We start from the raw sequence: 19775 nt of genomic DNA, 5'->3' as shown, positions 1-19775 counted from the left end.
ATATTATCCTCCACCCCTTTGTGTTGATGCAGCCAAGCACAAATCATGATATAATTAATCTAAATTATCATAACCTACAAATATTAATTATCATAACCTACAAATATTATTCTTTAATATTGACAGCTTGTATCAATCACATTTTTAGAGTGTGTTTTTATTTTTGAATATTGCTGTATGCATGTAGGAGTATCCTGGGATCATAAGATGCTTGCAGGACAAAGGGCAGGGAACGACACATATATATCCTCTCACTGCACGAACGCAACACTCCGAGCACACAGTAGGTAAGTGTATGCTTTTACATTTTGTATGTAATCAGGCTCATTCTAATATATATTTAAGTAATAAGAATCACTTTTGTATGTGCACTTGACCCTCTGATTTCTCTATAAAAGATCTTAATATAATGAAATGTTGTGTTTTTTGACATTTTTATTATTTTATATTTTGCTGCAAACAAAATGCTTTCCGTTTTATTGCTGGGATTTTAAATTAGACTTGTGCATTCAGTTTCAAACTAACTGCGATCCGTCTGAATCTTGGGCCATCAGTGTTTTGTCTGAAACTCAAACTCCAAATCGCCATATGGACAAATCATGAAACAATCGAGAGGGGCATTACAAGAGCCATTTTTTTTGTTTCATAGCTGAATTCCATGAAATTCCGTGGTGACTTTTTTTTTTTTTTATAGCAGCTTGGTGGTAAGGGGACAGCCACTCAAATTTTATTTTATTCACACATTGAGGAGGAGGAGCAGAAAATAAATATCTATATTTATATAGATTTATTTCAATGCCCTCTATTTTTTTCCTCTACTCAGGACCGCCATCAGAGGGTGACAACCATGACGGTTGTCATGGGCCTGGCCACCTGGGCTCCACTTGTAGCGGCGGAACTGCCGCCAGTGCAGTTGGACCGGGGCCCGCACACTGATAGGGCCCAGGGCCAGCCTTAGGCATTTAGGCACCCTGTGCGAAAAATCTTCACAGCGCCCCCCCCTTTCCGTCCCCCCTCCCCCACTCCTTCCCTCTTCCCACACACCCTGTCACACACACAGGCAGACAGCCATACACACACACACACACAAACACACTCAGGCAGTCATACACAGACAACCACACACAAACACAGACATAGAATGTAACGGCAGATAAGAACCATTCGGCCCATCTAGTCTGCCCAGACAGTCACACATAGGCAGTCACACACACAAACACACACACACACACACACAGGCAGACAGCCACACACACAGGCTGGCAGTCACACACAGACAGCCACACACAAACAAACACACAGAGGCAAACAGCCACACACACAGTCACACACACAGACAGTCACACACAGACAAACAGTCAAACACACACTGGCAGACAGCCACACACACACAGGCAGACAGCCACACACAGAAAGTCACACACACACACACAGACAGACAAACACACACACACAGATAGGCAAACAGTCACACACACACACAGGCAGACAGCCACACACACACAGTCAGACACACACACACACACACACACACACACACACTCACTCACAGGCAAACACACTAACAGACACACACTAACAGACAGACACACTAACAGACAGACACACTAACAGACACAGACACACACTAACAGAAACACACACACACTCATGCTGGGGGGGGGGGTGTCTCTTCCTCCCTGGTGGTCCAGTGGCTGCTGGGCGAGCGGCACTGGCAGGCAGGCGGGCGGCTGGCGAGGGAGCACTTCCTCTGAGCTGTCTGCGGCGTGCGAGGGAGCTGAGGGAGCTGAGCAGACAGCTCAGAGGAAGTGCTCCCTCGCCAGCCGCCCACTAGCGCCGCCCGACCGCCCAGCAGCCCAGCATTTGCCTTGGGCATTTGGGGCGGATTTTTTTGCCGCCCTCTGGAAAATGCCGCCCAAGGCAAATGCCTTGTTTGCCTCGCGGCTAATACGCCCCTGCCGTGTGAGCTATGCGGCCGCAGGGCGCCCCCTGCTCCATGGCGCCCTGTGCGGCCGCACAGCTCGCACACCCCTAAGGCCGGCCCTGATAGGGCCCATCGGCTGGCCCAAGCATTTAGGGCCACCCGATGGGCCCTATATCCTCAGCGCTGCGGCCGTATAATAGCGCGATCGGGCCCCTTTTAGAAAAATTGGAGCCGCATGGGAGGGAGGAGGGAAAAGCCAGCCGACTCCCATCAACTCCTGCAACGAAAAGGTAAGAAACAGAAGGGTGGCTGAAAAATGTGATGTGTGTGTCAATGTATATGTATGTATGTCAGTATGCATGTATGTATGTGTGTATATATGTCAGTATGCATGTCTGTGTGTATGTCAATATGCATGTATGTCTGTCAGTATGTATGTATGCATGTATATCACTATGGATGTATGTCAGTATGTATGTATATCAGGATGTATGTATATGTTCCCTACTTATGCATATTCAGGTAAGTGCAGCCAGCCCCTGTTTTCTCATATACCGGTATATATTTAGGAGTCTAGCCAGCTCTTGGTTTTGCACCCCTCCCTGTCACAGGTGCCTCATCTCAGGGCCCTATTTAGACTTGTACTGCAGAGAACTTGAGATGGAATTTTAGCTCATAAGAGCAAGCATTAGGCTGGTAGAGTAGGACCTGCCAACGATGGGGTACATTGACGTTGTGGCAGGCTGATGCAATGTATGATCATATAATGTAACTAGACCCCCATTATTTTTTTGCCTGGATTAGGTGTTTAAAAAACAAAAACAAAAAACACCTAAATCTGTCAGCACTGAAGTTGCTGTTTAGGGGATAATGGAGTGCGTGGATTTTCTGTTTTTATTGTATAAACTGGCTCCCAGCAGCACCCTGCCTATGCATATTCAGGTGAGTGCAGCCAGCCCCCTGTTTTGTCGTATGCATGTATATATGGCAGTATGTATGTATGATGTCAGTATGTATGTCTGTATGAATGCATGTCTGTGTGTGTGTGTGTGTGTATGTATGTTAGCGTGTGTCTGTATATGTATGTATGCCTATATGTGTGTATGTCAGTTTCAGTATGTCTGTTAGTATGTTTGTGTGTGTGTGTGTGTGCGCGTGTATCTGTGTCCTTTTATATCAGTGCGTGTGTTTGTGTCTGTGTGTATTCCTCTGGGCGTGCTTGGAGGCAGGCCCCCGGGGGCCCAGACCCTGAGCTGTGTTAGGGGCCGCACAATTTCTGATGGCGGCCCTGCCTCTATTGGTTATTACTTGTTTTCACTTGACCTGTGAACCAATGGCATAAAAATGTGCCTGTTTGCGTATTGAAAATATATACATAATATTTATGGTTACGCAGCATGGTATTGTGATCAACAGAAAAACAAGGTGTACTCATATTAAAACTGTAACTGTGGCATGGCGCTGATTGAGGGCATAGGCAGAACCAACAGAACGCTGGCATGTGAAGCATTTTCCCCCTCCATGTGGCACTTAGTCATAGGACTTCCAGCTTCAGCTGTCTGTTGGTACGTACTACGACATGATGTATCGCAGTGCTATGCCACTGTTACAGCTTTAACATTTATTTCAGTATATTTTGTCTTATCTGCCACGGATAGTATCATGCTGCATTGCTTGTTTTCTATAAGATGGCTTTGTGTTCTCCGACAATTCTTTTAGACAAATCACACTATTCTAGCAAGTAACAAAACTACAGTTTTTGTATGAAAGTGGGCCATCAAGAGAAGCAAAAAAAATAATAACACTTCTATTATTTATAAACGTACATGTCCATTTTACACCATTGAAGCAGAAAACCGAATATTATTAACACATTTCGCCAAACCATTGTCCGCAGCTATTGGTGCACGTTCAGTCAGTGAGTTCCCTCTGTTACTGTTAGAGCCTCCTTTTGTAGGTGGAGTTGGCAAAGGGGATTTAGAATCCTGTTTGTCGATTTCTCAGATACAGTGACTGTCACTGTCCAGATAACGTTGATTCATGCCACGTCCAGTTAGGGAACATACACCTAACAGAGGACAGTACGTTTAAAAAAAATAAAAAATAAAATACATTTTACTCCATATTTTTTTATTTTATTTTTGCTTCTGTAAAAAACAGCTAATTTTAAGAAGAAAAATGTAGCGTCCCTTTAAGTGGAGTTGCTTTATTGGAGGTGTGTTTTTTTGTCATGCCGAGTTATATGTGCAGTTAAATCTATACTTATCAGTTGGTTTACCATTACTAGAAAGTCAAAGTTCACCAGCCATACATCGAGTGGGAGGGGATTATGCGAGTAAAGTATAAGGGTATGATTCATCTCTTGTTCTCTTGAAATAGAAGCCTATAGACATTCACTGTAAAGGGCTTTGTGAAAAGAGTCTTGTTCTGTTGCAGCGTCGATGTCTGCGTTACATAAAATGCTTTAAGATTTTCCTAGAAAAAGGCATGCTTGAGAATATATTATCAGCCCAGAAACTACGAGGAGAAGATATCCCTCCGTGCTGAATATTCCTTTGAAAACCAGCCGTAACAAAAAAAGAGAAATCATTGCGTTGAATATTACGCTTGTAATTATCACTCATCTATTAACATGTCAAATCCCAGGTAATTTTTTGCATTTTTTTTTAATTATTTACTGTTAATAAATATTTTGTTTCGATCAGTCTGAATAAAATTGAAAATAACAAAAAATCTCCTGATTTAGCTTCTATTTCAGGCTGTTTTTCCAAGATATTGTTTTGTATATTGTCTTAATTCATCTTGCAGTTTTATTCCTTTTTATTGCGTCCCATAAATGTGGTTACTTCACTTGCTCTGTAGAATTAGATTGTTACGATACCACAAATCATTCTCCCCTTCTTTGTGTTGGCTTAAATTTATGTAGATTTTTATTACTATTATAATTTTTTTAAATGTTACATTTTTGTTGTGCAGAGAATAGCACACACATATGTATACACATGTCAACTTGGATATATACGTGAAGAAAAAGTACCCAACATGATGTGTTGTCGTGTTCACTTATATTTATTTTACTTTAAACAAGCATTAAAGTATCACGCTGTAGACCTTCGTTATATTTTTGTTTTGTTTCTGCTCGATGTATATTATACAAAGACATCTTGGACATACAAATTCTAAAGACGAAAGGATAGCGTATAGAGCGAACTGGATGTAGTGGCAAACGAAAACTAGATAAACACATGTACCACTGGTCGCTCCCCTTTATTAATCAACGCACGCGCTCATTGTTTACATAATTGGCGACCAACATTTTTTATGGCTCTCTTTTCCCATACATGATTTCTATTTAATGCTCTGTCTCTGGTATGGTAAATCATTACATAATTTCATAATTTAAAATGATGTAACTGTGAGGGTCAGTTGAATGTTATTGGGGAAATCTGTGATTGAGGTTTTTTTTTTGTTTCTCAAAATGACAATTTGTACTAATGACAAAATGACAAATAACGCCTCCATTTGCAGATTTTCTAAACTTGGGGCTAATGGCTGGTTAGAACAGTGTAATTGTCACCGCCTTACAACCAATCCGCCATATCTAAAAACTTCATAGATTGTGAGCTCATAGCTCATGTCCTCTTTCTTTAAATGTAGAGCGTGGCAGAATACGTTGGTGCTATATAAATGATGACGATAATAATAATGAAAGTAAATCAGACCTAGGGCTTTGCAAGATTCCAACTCTGGATCCAGTCATGGTCAGGCCTTCCCTCCTTCAGCAACAGCTGTGTCTCCCACTGACTGGAAAATTCATGGAATTCCATAACAGTTATAGAAACATGTTGCTCTCAAAGATTTACCGACATTCAATTTTACTGCACAACCTTCTGCTGTTATTGAAAAGGTTTGGACCAGACTATTCTAATTATAATAGTGAAAGTTAAGTGACATTGGTGAGACGCCGGTACTACCTTAGTCAAGTTCATGCTAGGGTTTCTACAACCCTCAGAAGATGCACTTTTACAGAAGGCTTCATGCCTTACGAACTTATCTTCAGATTACTGTGCAAGACAGAGAGTGAACTCCGTATAGACAACTTAATAAACGAAAAGCGAAAACACAAAATAAAATAAAACCCAGAGATTACATTTACAAGTCTCCTATTGATCATTGACCTACGTGAAAGAGATATTTACTGCGGTACATAAAGGTTTAATCATTAAAGGAACAGTATAGGGTCAGGAAAACATTGCTGATACTATAGTGTTAAAATCACTATCTAGCCCTCTGGGCTCCCCTTCCTCGCTAAATATAGTAAAATCTTACCTTTTATTCCAGTCTGCTGGTGCTGGCTCTGCCCCTCATTTGCCTCCTTGGCTGACATCATCAGAAGTTATTATATCAGTCTATCACAATGGTTTCCCATAGGAAAGCATTGGATTGGCTGAGATTGTCAATTCTGATGATCTCAGCCGAGGAGGCGGACAGGGTGGCGGAGCCAAACGCCACCCTGGCCAATGAGCATCTCCTCATAGAGATGCATTGAATCAATGCATCTCTATGAGGAAAGTTCAGTGTCTCCATGCAGAGGGTTGGCAGCTTTGCCTAAGTAAAATGGCAACCCTATTGTGTTTGCACAAGGAACTAGAGAGGTAGGCTCTGTTGTGTGTGTATATATAATCAATTAATTTTATCTTGGCAAATTTGGATATGTGCATCTCTTGGACGAAGGCTATATCCGACTTTGATCTTTTAATTTCTCTGAGGAGGAGTCTGCATTTTCGAGGACTGTTAAGCCCCTTTGCGTCGATGTTTAGCATAATGGATGGTGCCATTTTGAAAGGGAAGAATTAAGCTGAAAAATATGGTGAGCCAGTGGGACCAAGGCAGGCAGTAGTCTCTCTAGAGGCCTCAGGTATGTAGGCTGTTGAGTTTGGTGACTACTTAAAAAGAGCTTGAGCTCCTCTCTGATTCCAGTGGCCTTGCAGTGGGGCCGATTGGATAGCCCCTCTGCCACCCCTTCAAGCTGCTTAGTTTTGCAGTCTGCCAGGTAGTTATGGGTGTCTGCCATCGTCTCCACTTTGCTGCCCCATCGCACGCACTTCCACTGTAATTTCCAGGGTGCATTTGGAGATGGTCCTGGTGATATATGATTTGAGTTTTCCCATGTGGTGGAGAAAGTGCTTTGTTACACATGATGGGAAATGGGAGTCTTCAAGGTCCATTCCAGTGCCGCCGCCATGTTGGCTGGTCCTATGTGGCCTGTGGGTCGGGTTAAAAAGCCTTAAACCCTTTGTTTCTTTTTTTGAGGTGTTTTAGTGGACATCTGAGTGGGGGTCTCCGGGAGTGGGTTTGGCGCCTGAATGCTGATTACTTGTGCTTGGGACAGAGCCCCTCAATCAAGCTGCCATTTAGCTTGATGCTCAAGGCACGCCCCCAAGTACTTACTTTTTTCCTTCACCACGCTAGTCTCTGCCCTTTTGCCACCCCTCACTGGCTGAGATCATCGGGATCGTTGATCTCAACCAATCCAATACTTTCCCATAGGAAAGAATTGCGAGGCTAATGCGCATGTACTGCAAAACTCTATGCACAAATTAGACAATCTCTCCAAGACCATCTGATTGGAAACCCATATAGTGGCTGTCTGTTCTTGCAGGCAATGTTTTTAGCTGCGGGTTAAAACGTGGCTGACATTGAGAAGACGTGGCTGGATACCCACAGTGTCCCTATAAGGAGTGAGATAGAAGCCTCTACCAATGGGAAGAGTTTTAATGAAGTTGCTTGTTTTTTTTTTTTTTTTAGATATTTTAGTCATTATTATATTCAAATTTCAGAATGAGTTTCCAAGTTAATTTCACACTAGAAGAATCGGTCGTCCCAAGCTATATAAATCAGATCCTGCTTAAAATCCCTAAATGGAAGAGTAATCTGGAGTTCTTCTCTGAATGTAGAATGGCTGATTTAAGGGGTTTTTGAAGAAACGAATTGTCACAATTTTTTTTATTTTTTTTTAACAGTTCTGGCAAATCTGACTCCAGCTCACTCCAAACCTACGATGACGTCAAGGTAAAATTTACATTTCTTTACAAAAGTTATTTAAAATAGTTTAATTGCTGAATTTTCAAACACATTTATTTGCTTTGGAAATGTAACACAATATTCAGATTTTCTTAAGATTTGTGTGTTACAGCTCATTCTGGAGAAGTAATTGGGTCACTTCTGATATTTCTGAAATTTTGATTTGTGCTTTCTGCCAATCGCAAAATCTCAATCGCAGATGTTTAGTTTTTTTTTTGTTTTTTTTTTACTTTCATTCTAAGATGTTGGCGCCTACTTGTAAGAATTGCTACTATGCTACACCACAGAGTATCTTTGGAAAGCACCGAACCTGCTCCTTTAATTGTATATTTAAGTTTTGTGATTTATTGGGCCTTAGTATGTTTTTAATTTTATAACTCTGACAAAACAAACTTCCCTCTTAGTCCAGCGTTTCTAGGAGAGAAAAAAAAGTGTGGCCAATCCAAAAATGCCCTAAGAGAGTGATTTTATGTCATCCTTGCAACGGATTTAAAAGGAAAAAAAGTTTTCTGAAAATCTAATAAAAGCAGGGCAAATAAAAAAAATGTCCTGAATTTCACATGGCATGCGCAACTTGTAAGGATTGCTCCAAGCACCACGAGTACCGCAGTGATTGGAAGTAGTCATGGTAACTGGAGTCCTTATATACAGTGTTTAACTACTCTGCTGCCAGAGGTGTAACTCCACCCCAAGCACTGTCATTGGAGGGGCATTTGCCAGCCAGTAACAAGAGTCCCAGGTGCCTAATGTAAATTCTGAGCATGTTGGATGTCTGACGTCAACACACAGCATGCTGGCGAAGGGAAGAATAGGGCTAAAGGGAAAACTTGGCTGGATTTATGTGAGTTTTAGCTATATTTTTTCAATTTTGGGGGAAGGGTGGCCAGCACAGCAAGTGTTACTCTAATTCTATTTGGATTTATGAAAATTCTGTTTTCTGGTTGGAGTGACCATTGAATAAAGAGAAAGGTTGTGATGTGTGAAAGGGCTACCAGAGCTGGGATAGACCGTCAGGCCTTTCAGTTGAAATATTGTATTTGTATTGTTTATGTATATATATTATTATTAATTTTTTTTTTTTATTCAATAGGAGTATTATGGAAAATGTCTGAGTGATACAAAGGATTTGAAAACCAGTGCATGTGCTGCTCCTACAAAGCCTCTGCCAAAACACCTAAGAGATGCTTTGCAGGACATTCATGAAGACGTGTCATCAAGGTATGGAATTGACAAAATCAACATAGCATCGTGTAATGTACAATGCTCGACACCAACTTAGACATCACTAATCAACATTTCTCTACACCACACTCTAGGAAGGCTATTTCTACATGTGAGATATTCTACCATTTTCTGGACTTACGTATAGTTTATTTAGACATTTGCATGGCGCTGCCCTCCTATCTTTTTTATCCTTCTGTATTTATAATATAATATATATATTTTCTTGTTATTTTGTTCTGATATCAATATCTTTTTTTTTTTTATAATTCTTTATTTTAGTAAGGCATACGTGAGGGATACAGAACGAAGATAGGGAAATGCAGGTATAAGTTACATCGTAGGGTTAATACATCAAAACATTTAGTCAATTACACTTCCAGATTGTAAATGCCTCCAGTTTTTATTTTTTATTTTGAGGTGTCGATTAACGCTAGCATATTATAGCCAAGCTGAAGTGGATGATAGTGAGTCGAGTGTGAGGCTGGTGCCTCGCTGTCGTACTATGTCGCTTGGGCCCGTTTAAAGTATTGCACGGTGTGCTATTCCCATTGTGTGTGCTATTGTTATTATTAAGGTATGGCTGATGCTCTGCAGGTTAGTCTGTGGGCTTGTCGCTGTGAGTCATGCTACATTGGCATGATTGTGGGAAAGACAGGAGTTTAAAACATTAACATCATGCATTTATTCATGAACCGGTTCAGCTATCGCTGGCAAATATAAAAAACAAACGGGTTAGACAGATAATACTAATGGAGTTGTCAGACACTCCCCTCCTTTACCCCTCTAAAGGTAGGTATAACAGTGGGCTAGTGAATTATCAGGCTGTAATGCATGTCAATAATGGGGTGTCCCTTCATCTCCCCTAAGCCCTATACTTGCTTCAGCTGTCTCAGTAGGTTTAGTGTCCGTACAAGAATATAACCAACAGTATTAGAACAAGGACAGAGATGGGGAGTTAAGGGAAAACAGGGAGTGCATCACACTATGTTAGCTGAAATGATCTATAATAACATAAAAGAAAAGAAAAACAGAATATTATAACATTAGCTTATCAGACTTTATGCACTTCAGGAGCATGACTATGACAGCCAGGCTGCTGCATAATTGCTAAGGGTCTGATGCCTAAGGGTAGTGAGCCGCTTGGTCTGCGCCCCTCTGTGTGTCGGTAGCGCGTGAGTGTAGTCCATAGGGCTATTCAGCCGATGCTCATGGATGGGAGGCTGGTTGGATTTCCCTTCATTCCATACCCAGCAGAGGGAAGAGCGTTGTGGGGGATGCTCAGCTTCCGCCAGAGTGTTATGGGTGGTCGGCTGTGGTGGAGGGTTCGGCAACAGTGGAGGAGCGCCGGTCTCGGAGGGCCAGGGAGTCAGCCAATGCCCTTAATGGGCCACGTTTTGCAGGCTCTGTCCAGGTCAGCTATGGAGCGTGCGCGGTGGGTCAAGCCTCTGGGGGCTTCAGGTCTCTCTGCCGAGTGGAGTTGAGGCAAGGAGGCTCCCTGGTCCCAAGCCCGTGCCACGGTTTGCCTCTGTGTGCTGTTGACTGGGGGCCCTGCAAAGTCCCAGACTGGGCCCATCAAGGGAAAGTAGGGTCGGGTCGTGGTCTTTCTGCGCCTTGCGAGCAATTTGCTCCGCTTGCGTGGTCGCTGCCGGGGAGCCGGTCTGTCGGTAATTCCCTGCCCTGGAAGGCGGTTGTCGCTTTTGGCGGGTGCTGGACGCTGTTGGGTGCCGTTTTGTAATCTGCGGCCCTTTCTTGCCTCTTGTCTCTGGTCTGTCGCTTGGGGGTCCCGGCTGGGATTTGCCGCTCTTGCCGCCAGCTTCGCCCAGAAGGCCCCTAGGATAGCATCGAGTTTTGCCTCTAGGCTCTCCTGGGCCTCCGGTCCGCATTGCGTGTTTAATAGCCTGGTGTGGCTATGGCAGGGGAGTACGGCCGCCATCTTGTGTGTCGAGTTTCTCTTCGCAGTGTCACTGTGTGATTTGTCCGGGCCCATCCACTCCGTAGGCATTGGAGTGTGGACCGGGATAACCCCCCGGCCCAAAGGGGGGGGGGGAATGGGATTCTGTGTGTTCCCGCCGGGGGAAGAGACAGGGGACGGGAGATCGGCCGTTTCTCCCACCTGACGTCCCCTCTAGGCCGCAACCGCTCTGTCAGGTTTTTGATGGCCGGCATCCCGGTTTTCTGGATCGGAGCACTCCAGCCGTTGTCTGTGATAGTTAAGTCCCTTTGTGGGTCAAGTTGTGAGCGGCAGGAGTTTCACTTCGATGCTTGGTCAGAGTTTTGCTCGGGAGCTCCTGCAAGTTGCGACCATCCACCATGCTGGTCAGGCCCCGCCCCGATATCAATATCTTAAATGAAAAATGTAACTATCTTGATTTAGGTATTTAGTTTGCTATGTCATAATCGGTAAGTATTGTAAAATAGTTTTGCTTACCTGCATTTACATATAATTATGTGTCATAAAGGAAAATAAATCATAACTTTAATAACTTTGGTTCAGGATTAGAAAGTTATCATGAAGGATTAATTAAACAATGCTTATATAAAAAATATATTATTAAAATACCTGCATTTGATATATACAGTATTTCTTACATTCATTTGTTTTTTTTTATCTGCAGGTATTATGGATGTGGACTCTCCGCACCAGAATACTTGGAGAACTGTAGCATTTTGGACCTAGGTAGTGGAAGTGGGAGGGACTGCTACATGTTGAGCAAGCTGGTTGGAGAGAATGGACGTGTTACTGGAATTGACATGACGGAAGAGCAGGTCTTGTACACATACGATTAAATGTACAGTAGATTTAATATTTAGGTGTTCTTTCTGTGCTCTGTAATTCAACTTTTAAGAGGAACGTGTATGTACTCCATTCAGCATAGAGAGAAATACCTTTAATGTCGCATTGTTAATAAAGTATCTTAATTTTATTCAGTTCACAACACTATGCCTACCTTTATAAAATGTGGTCTTGATTTGACCAAATTACCAACCAGGCGTAGGGTCTGGACCTCCATAGGATTTCATTCATGAAGTTACCCCTCTTCCTCCCCCACATTTCCCCTCCAGAGCATTCTCATGCTGGTTAACTGTAACTTAATGATTACAGATCGTATGCTCTGAATTAACTTTTCTACAGTTTTTTTTCTAAATTACTTAATACTGATCTTACACCTCATATGATTTTTTTTTGGTTTAGTTTTATAAGTATCCCTGTCTAAAATGAAAGAACGTAAGAAGAATTCCATGATTTTATACCATAAAAGCAAACTTTGAGATGTAAGGCATACACTCTAATATTTAGCTAAAGTATTCCACAATAAAAGTTATATTACCAGTCGATTTGTTGGTTTATGTGATGATAGTTCCTTTTAGCACTGAGCCCCAGAATAACACATGCTTTTCTTTGACAAATCTCCTGATTTACAAATATATTAAGATATTTTTAGAGCATTATAAAATGTTAGTTATGAACTTAAACCAGTAGTGGTTGTAGCAGAATGATCTTGTAAAAAAATAAAGTACTTTTATAAAAGAATTATGGAAAGTAACCACTAGGGGTCACCAGATGACTGTGATTTAGGTATTGTTCAGTTGTTTAGAAAATATCCAGTAACTTAGATTTAATAAAGTCATAATCACTTTAATCTGGTTTAAGGCATCATGCATTAACCAGTCTAAAACCTATTTGAACAAAACAATTTTAACATTTCTGAATATATGCTAATTGATATGTTCTAGCTAAAGGCAACAATTATTTTAGTTAATGCCATAAAAGAGCTGTAGCAGCTACCCTGTTAGTTTAAGATGATCAAAGTACTCTGAGTACTCTTACTAATAGCCCAGACAAAACCAGGGGAACAAGTGTCCACAGTAAGGTGTGAGTTACACCACAGCTGGTCACGTTTAAAGTGTCTCTCAAGATAATGTCGAGAAAAAATATTTACCTAAATAACATCTGCCCTTAGTGGGAACGTAAGCAATGCGCATGGAGCTGCTTAAGGTTCAGATTTAAATAAACGTTCAAAAAAGTATAAAATATACATAAGAAGTTTGTTCACTATACACTGAATTTTAGTTAATTAAAAACTTGAGTGTAAGCTAAAATTGCAAATACTTTGACTACGCCAAATTGGCTATTTTTGTCTAATTATTGCCATTTGGATTTTTTATTCATTAGAATTTAGGTAAATTAAACTTTTTGTTGTTGTTTTGTTTTTGCAGGTGGAAGTGTCGAGCAGGTATATTGATCATCACACAAAGACGTTTGGTTACCAACAGCCCAATGTCAATTTTGTCCTTGGATATATTGAGAATCTTAAATCCGCTGACTTACAGGATGGAAGTTTTGATATCATAATGTAAGAGAATATTTTATAAGACAAATTCTGTATAAAATGTGTAAATTTTAGTAGGTTAATATTGGTTGCCTACTTATACAGTTCCTGAAAAAAGTATAATTTTTTTTTTTTAGCTTCCCTTTTGTACGGTGCATTTAATTCAGAGGTTTTTATCTTCTGCTCTGTTAATAAACCACACATATGAGCAGATCCGGACTGGTCATCGGCCAAGCCAGGCAAATGCAGATAGGTCGCCGTGATCCGAGGCAAACAGGGGAGATCAAGGGATCTCCGCAGCTGGTCCAGAGAACAGGATCCATGGCCACATGGATGCTGAGAGGGAGGAGGGAGAACCTGGCTCCCTCCTTCTGCAGTATTAAGCGTTGCCATGCATTACTGCAACAATACATATACATTACCCATTTATTTCCCCTATCCCCCTACCTAAAGCCCCTATCCACCTTATCTCTGTCTCTATCGCCCTATCACAGCCTCTAACACTTACATTACTGCCCTGTTCCCCCCTCCACACACACACACAATCATACAAGCAGAGCACCGCAGCTAGTCTACCCCACAGAACACTAGAAGCAACCTAACCCCAAACATGCAACGTCACAAGCAGTCTCTAAACACATACAAACACATCTCTCCTATATACACACAAACCACAAGCTCTTCCAGCCCTGTCCCTATTGTGTCCTCTGATATTCCACTTATAGGGACACAAGAGATACGTCATCCGCAAACACAGAACAAGCATTCCATTAAATCCGTGTGCACTGTGCTAACCAAACACGGGACATTTCCCTTATCCTAGAGCTCTGCGCATGCGCTGCCCTGGAGGGGCATCAAACTGACAGGCCTACTTTGGGACGTGTGCATGTCATTGATAACGATACAACACACTGCAATCTGGCTCCGTATTGGGCCGCACTGCCTTTAAATACCAAGGTTGAATTTGTGTACCAGTCAGGCCCTACTAATGAGGCTCATTCAGGCTCTAGCACAGCATGCTGTTAATAGCAGGAAATGCTGAATTAAATGCACTGTCTAATAAGGAAAGCTAAACATAAATACTATTTTTAGGCCGTGTGTATGGAGGCTGTAAGAGTCACAGCAAGGGGAGGTGTGGCTGGAGCTGTATAAACAAAGTGACTTAACTCGTAATTAGCAGAGAATTAATCAGTGAGACTGCAGGGGCATGGTCTATACACCAAAACTGCTTCACTCAGCTAAAGTTGTTTTGGTGCTTAGTGTCCCTCTATATGTAGACTCCTTTATCTCTTTATCCTTTAGCTGGGTGCCTCCATCTTAGTCAGCCATTGATCTAAGATTTGTCTGTTGCAGTCAAGAGGCGAAATGAAACAATGTTTACGTTTCTGCATCTTATTTGCATCGTATGCCTTGTCTGTGCCTGGACTAAACTGGATTGTGATGTTGCCAAATATTTAATTACAATAGGAAAAATGGAGCCTCATATGGAGGAGGGGAAGGGGACGTTACTATAAGTTATAAGCAGTTTTACATGTTTTATTAACTGGTGTAATTTCCAGACAATTACAAATTCTGTTTTAAAATATAATTATTGAGGTAGATTTTATAGCTCTAGATTTTGCTGGTAATTCAAACCAGGATTATATTACAAAACTGTCAGTGAATTCTATTTTAACATATTTGCAGTATTTTTCTTTATCTTGATTCATACACCGCTGTTTTGCATGTCTTATGAAAGAAAAGTTGTAAATGCAAAGAGTTAGCCCTCAGAGTTGTTATTATTTGTATTAATTCCAGATCCAACTGTGTGATAAACCTTTCACCTGATAAGAGGGCTGTGCTGCGGGAAGCATATAGAGTGCTGAAGGTAAATTCACCCCACCCCTTGTTTAATTTTCTGCCAAAGGGTTAAAAAAGCTCATTTGGAATTTATTCACTAAACTGGACTTTACAAGGGAAATGCAAATGCTCGGCTAAAACGTAATGAGCTGAGAACCAAAAAGCAAAATTCAGTCTAATCAATGACTATTAGCTGATGGCGTTAAAGGGAACCTATAGTCCCCAAAAATAATCGTTTTGTGGAAGTGAATCCCCATATTTATTTGTTTGAGATAGTTTTACATTTTACAAGGCTACGTAAATTTTTTTATTTATTTTTTTGTGTACCAGCACCACCACTTTTGAAGGCATGTTCCGGATGTGCCCCCCAATTCCCCTTTTTGAATAGGTTCTTTTCAAACCCCCTTTGGTAATAAAAAAAAAAATGAAAGTTCAGTAAAGTTTACTCACCTCGTTTCCTCCGCCACAGCTCCCACTCCACTTTTGAAGACATCCACGTACTTGCGAAAAAATTTCACGATCTGCTCCAATCCAATGCTTTTCATGGAAACAATGGATTGTAATAAGGCCATGCTCCTTGAGTCCAATGCTGCTATCCACAGTTTCACACAGGTTTGGAGGAAGAAGCGTCTCTAGCGGCTGTCAGGAGGATTTTTTTATCCCGGTCGTTGAGATGAAGTGGTCTGGATGAATTCAGTGGCCCTTTAATTGTCATGATTTAGTTTACAGTTCACTAAAATTTGGTGTTCAGAGAATAAACTCTATCGGTTTTGGTAGTTTGGACACTGTCACCAGCCGATGGCAGATTAGTGTCTATTTGACGGCTCATAGATTGTGTTTTTTGTTGTTGTATGTAAATAATATTTACTTTAGAATATTATTCTGTTTCCCAGGACGGAGGAGAAATGTACTTTAGCGATATGTATATTAACAAACCTCTTTCTCCGGAACTGAAGAAAAACAAAGTGCTGTGGGGTAAGTACAGGAAATTCTATTTTCACATAGTCTCTGATACACAACAGATTACACTATGTTCTTTTCAAGGAACCTACGAACAGTTGTGTATTTTTTCAATGAGCAGTATGTTTAAACCCAAACACTGCCAATAACAGTCAGATTGTTATAAGTAGCCATGTTTTCAGGACCATATGCTGTTTGCGTTTTCTTTTATTCTTACTTCCACAGTCATTCGATAAAGTTGCGAATTTAAGGCCAATTTAGCAGAACTGGAACCATAGCGGCTACAAACAGATTGTTTGTAATCAAAGGAGGAACTACTGCCAGTTCAGCCGCATGCTGGTGGAGGGGCGGCATCAGGTGGCCCGTGCATTTAGAGCCACCCAATGGGTGTTGCTGAACAGGAGCCAGATCGGCCTCTATGGCCCTTTGAGAGCGCCACCTGGTCCCTATAGTATCAGCTGCTGGGGGGAAGTGGGAGCCGGTAGCTTCTTCCAATTTTATATAGAGCGCTGTGTGGGAGGGAGGAAGAGGCGGACACACAGGCAGCAGGGGAGAAAGGAAGGATAGGACAGTGAGTTGCTGCAGATCCTTCACTCGCTCCCATCAGCCTCAGCCAGCAGCTTAAGCAGGCCCCTAAGCAAGCCACCATCCTGCACACAAAAGATAAGCTAGCAGGAAGGTGGCTGCAAATATTTAAAAAAAAAATACATATATATGTGTCATATTGTGTGTAACTGTCAGTTTGTGTTTCTGTATGTCAAGGTGTGTGTGTATCTGTGTCAAGGTGTATGTGTTAGAGTGTTTATATGTATGTTAATGTGTATGTATATCTGTTTATGTATGTGGCAGTGTGTGTGCATACGACACATCAATTAAACACCAACACAAGATGCCAACACGACCCAGCAATCAAACACTAAATACAAACACAAACACTACACACATGTACACCACTGCATTCCAATGGCAACACTATATACAAATACACTCCTACGTGCACAAATACTCTATACAAACATTCTTACATTCAAATGTTACGTTCTTACATTCCAACTCACAAACACAACCCTGCAAGGATGGACAAATGGTAGATCCCCAGCTGGCATCGCATCGTTGGAGTTGTGCGACAGATGGGGATCTACCTTTTGGCCACTCTTGTGCTAAAGTGGGGTCCAAAAATCTTTCTTGCACCAGGGACCTCTCTACATAAGTTCCGCCACAGTTTCTAGTTCAGCTATTTTGGCCTTAAATTTTATATTCTTTTTGATGTTTTGAAAATTCTCACTATTGTAAATAACCCTGCCTGGGTAGTATTACATCACCAGGGGTCCCACTTACTGAGAGTAAGTTTTAGTGAATGCAGACTTGGCTTTTTCTCAGCTTTGCTAATTTGGTTGGATACTTTTTCGACTTCATTTTATAAATATTTATTTACCCCTGAGTATATTAAACGAAGAAGACACGCAAAATCATACAACTGCTCCACATGTTTGCAAACACTTTTATAAAATCTTGGATCCAGGTCTCAGGTATCAGTGGCTCCACTATCCTAATTCAATCTTCCCTTACGTTTTTCTTCTTGCCTCCTTCTGCAACAATTCATAGGAGTCTTTCCAATTGCCCATGTGAATGTAGGGTCACTACAGCCACAAATTTACTGTGAGCAGTTGCAAGGACCTGATGAATTGAATGTGATGTACCAATTTTTACAGTCATGGACCCACTGAAATGACCTGGAGAACTAATTTTGGATCTCAAACCAGGGTTATAATCCACCGTCTTAATCTGGGATACAATAATCCCCAGATCAAAAATAAAAGGAAAATGTTAAATATTCTAATGTTCTATAAGATCTACTATCCGTTCATTGCCTCTCTGGTGCTTTGTGTTATAGGAGAAGGTATTGGAGGAGCGTTACTTTGGAAGGATCTGTTCCAGATCGCAGAGGAGATTGGATTCACCATCCCACGACTAGTCACAGCCAGATACATCTCTGTCAACACCGAGCTAGAAAGTCTTGTTGGTAAGTTCTGCTGGTAGACACCTAACCCTCCAGGAATCATTTGCTAAATAATGAATTCTAGTGGTTTGACCGCATAGTTGAAAAATGATACTATTCGTAAAATCTAAAAAAAAAAAAACAACAACAAAAAAAACGGTTACAAAATCTCCAATTCAGCTAAGCTGGAGGGTTTAATTCATTTTTACATTGCAAACTTGTCTTTTTCCTGTTTATTGCTCTAAATAACTCCCCAAAAGCTAGAATTGCTTTGAATTATTATATATTTTGTATTATCCTGCAATTTAGATATTAATGTTAATTTGGAGGGCTTCCCAATGGAAACCACATGTGGGCTTATCCTGATTGGTCCAATATTTAAAAGTCTGCCCCGGATTAGCCCTATAAAATGAATATGTCATCAACACATGAAATACTTTCATCTACTTAGATATAGCAATCACGTGTTGCAAAGAGGGCATAAACCCACCTTTTCAGGAGATATTTGGATCGGCCATAACTTTTTTCTCTCTCTCTGTAAGAGTTATAAAGCTCCACAGTGTTGTTTATAGTATGGCAGTGTTGTTTTTAGTATAAATATTCTACATCTGGTCTTTTTTTTTGGGTGTGGTGGGAGGTGGATAATTCAAGGATATAAATGCATAGGAACAGTTTGTTTATTCAATATAGTTTTTCCATTTTTTTTGCAGCACGAATGGCGAACACTTTCTTCGTTGCGTTAACAGTAATACAGCAGCGGACTTGATTACGCACGAGTTGTAGTGAATTGAAATCGAAGTTGCCAAGTTTAGACATAGAAAGCCAAGCCGTTACTATAGTAGAGTTGGATGATTTTTCTAAATCTGCTTTTTCGGTCTATATTTTGCAGTTCAGTTCTCAATTCATTACAGTTGGCTGTTTAGGGATAATCCCCAATGTTTCAAAGTGAAACATATAGATACTAGCAAGGTGTATGAGAAAGGTTTGCATATTTAAAGAGAATTCTAATGTTTAATAAAACAAGTTATTTTATAGCCACGCACAATGTGATACACGGGCAGAGCTATCAGCCCATTATATGTATTTAATGTAACCATAACTACTGCATATTTTAGGTGACTACAAGTGTGTTTCTGCCACTTTCCGTCTCTTCAAACTGCCACGGGACGCAGTGAAGGAAAATAATGTAGTCATTTACAGAGGAGGAATCACAGGGTGCGAGAAAGAAATGCCGTTTGATGCTAATTTTACACTTAAGGTAAAATGAAATATAAATATTAAAATTTGAATGACCCATTTCAGCACTTTGATAACTTGGTTGGTATTCCCTATATAAACAAAATAACAAGTGAAAAGAAGGCGCTTCAAAAATATAATTCAAGAATCACCTCTACAGTGCCATAACCCATCAAGC

General features: G+C 41.0%; 1 protein-coding gene across 2 annotated transcripts in view; it reads left to right on the top strand.

The window, feature by feature from the left end:
- Positions 1–228: 228 nt before the first annotated feature.
- Positions 229–19775, top strand: part of LOC134574970 (arsenite methyltransferase-like) — a 193650-nt gene continuing 174103 nt past the window's right edge. Inside the window, exons 1-10 of one of the 2 annotated variants that reach the window (XM_063434079.1) lie at positions 229–287; positions 4361–4570; positions 7948–7996; positions 9099–9226; positions 11848–11998; positions 13451–13587; positions 15361–15430; positions 16296–16377; positions 18257–18385; positions 19477–19619. In XM_063434079.1, coding sequence (XP_063290149.1) covers positions 4557–4570; positions 7948–7996; positions 9099–9226; positions 11848–11998; positions 13451–13587; positions 15361–15430; positions 16296–16377; positions 18257–18385; positions 19477–19619 — 903 coding nt within the window. In that variant the 5' untranslated portion in view covers positions 229–287; positions 4361–4556. Of the gene's footprint in view, positions 288–4255; positions 4273–4360; positions 4571–7947; positions 7997–9098; positions 9227–11847; positions 11999–13450; positions 13588–15360; positions 15431–16295; positions 16378–18256; positions 18386–19476; positions 19620–19775 lie in introns of those variants that run through there. The other variant, XM_063434080.1, reaches the window with a different exon arrangement.

Source organism: Pelobates fuscus, chromosome 10 (genome assembly GCF_036172605.1).
Source record: "Pelobates fuscus isolate aPelFus1 chromosome 10, aPelFus1.pri, whole genome shotgun sequence".
Classification (NCBI taxonomy): Eukaryota; Metazoa; Chordata; class Amphibia; order Anura; family Pelobatidae; genus Pelobates; species Pelobates fuscus.
The sequence above is the reverse complement of the archived record's forward strand: the minus strand, read 5'-3'. Positions and strand labels throughout refer to the sequence as shown.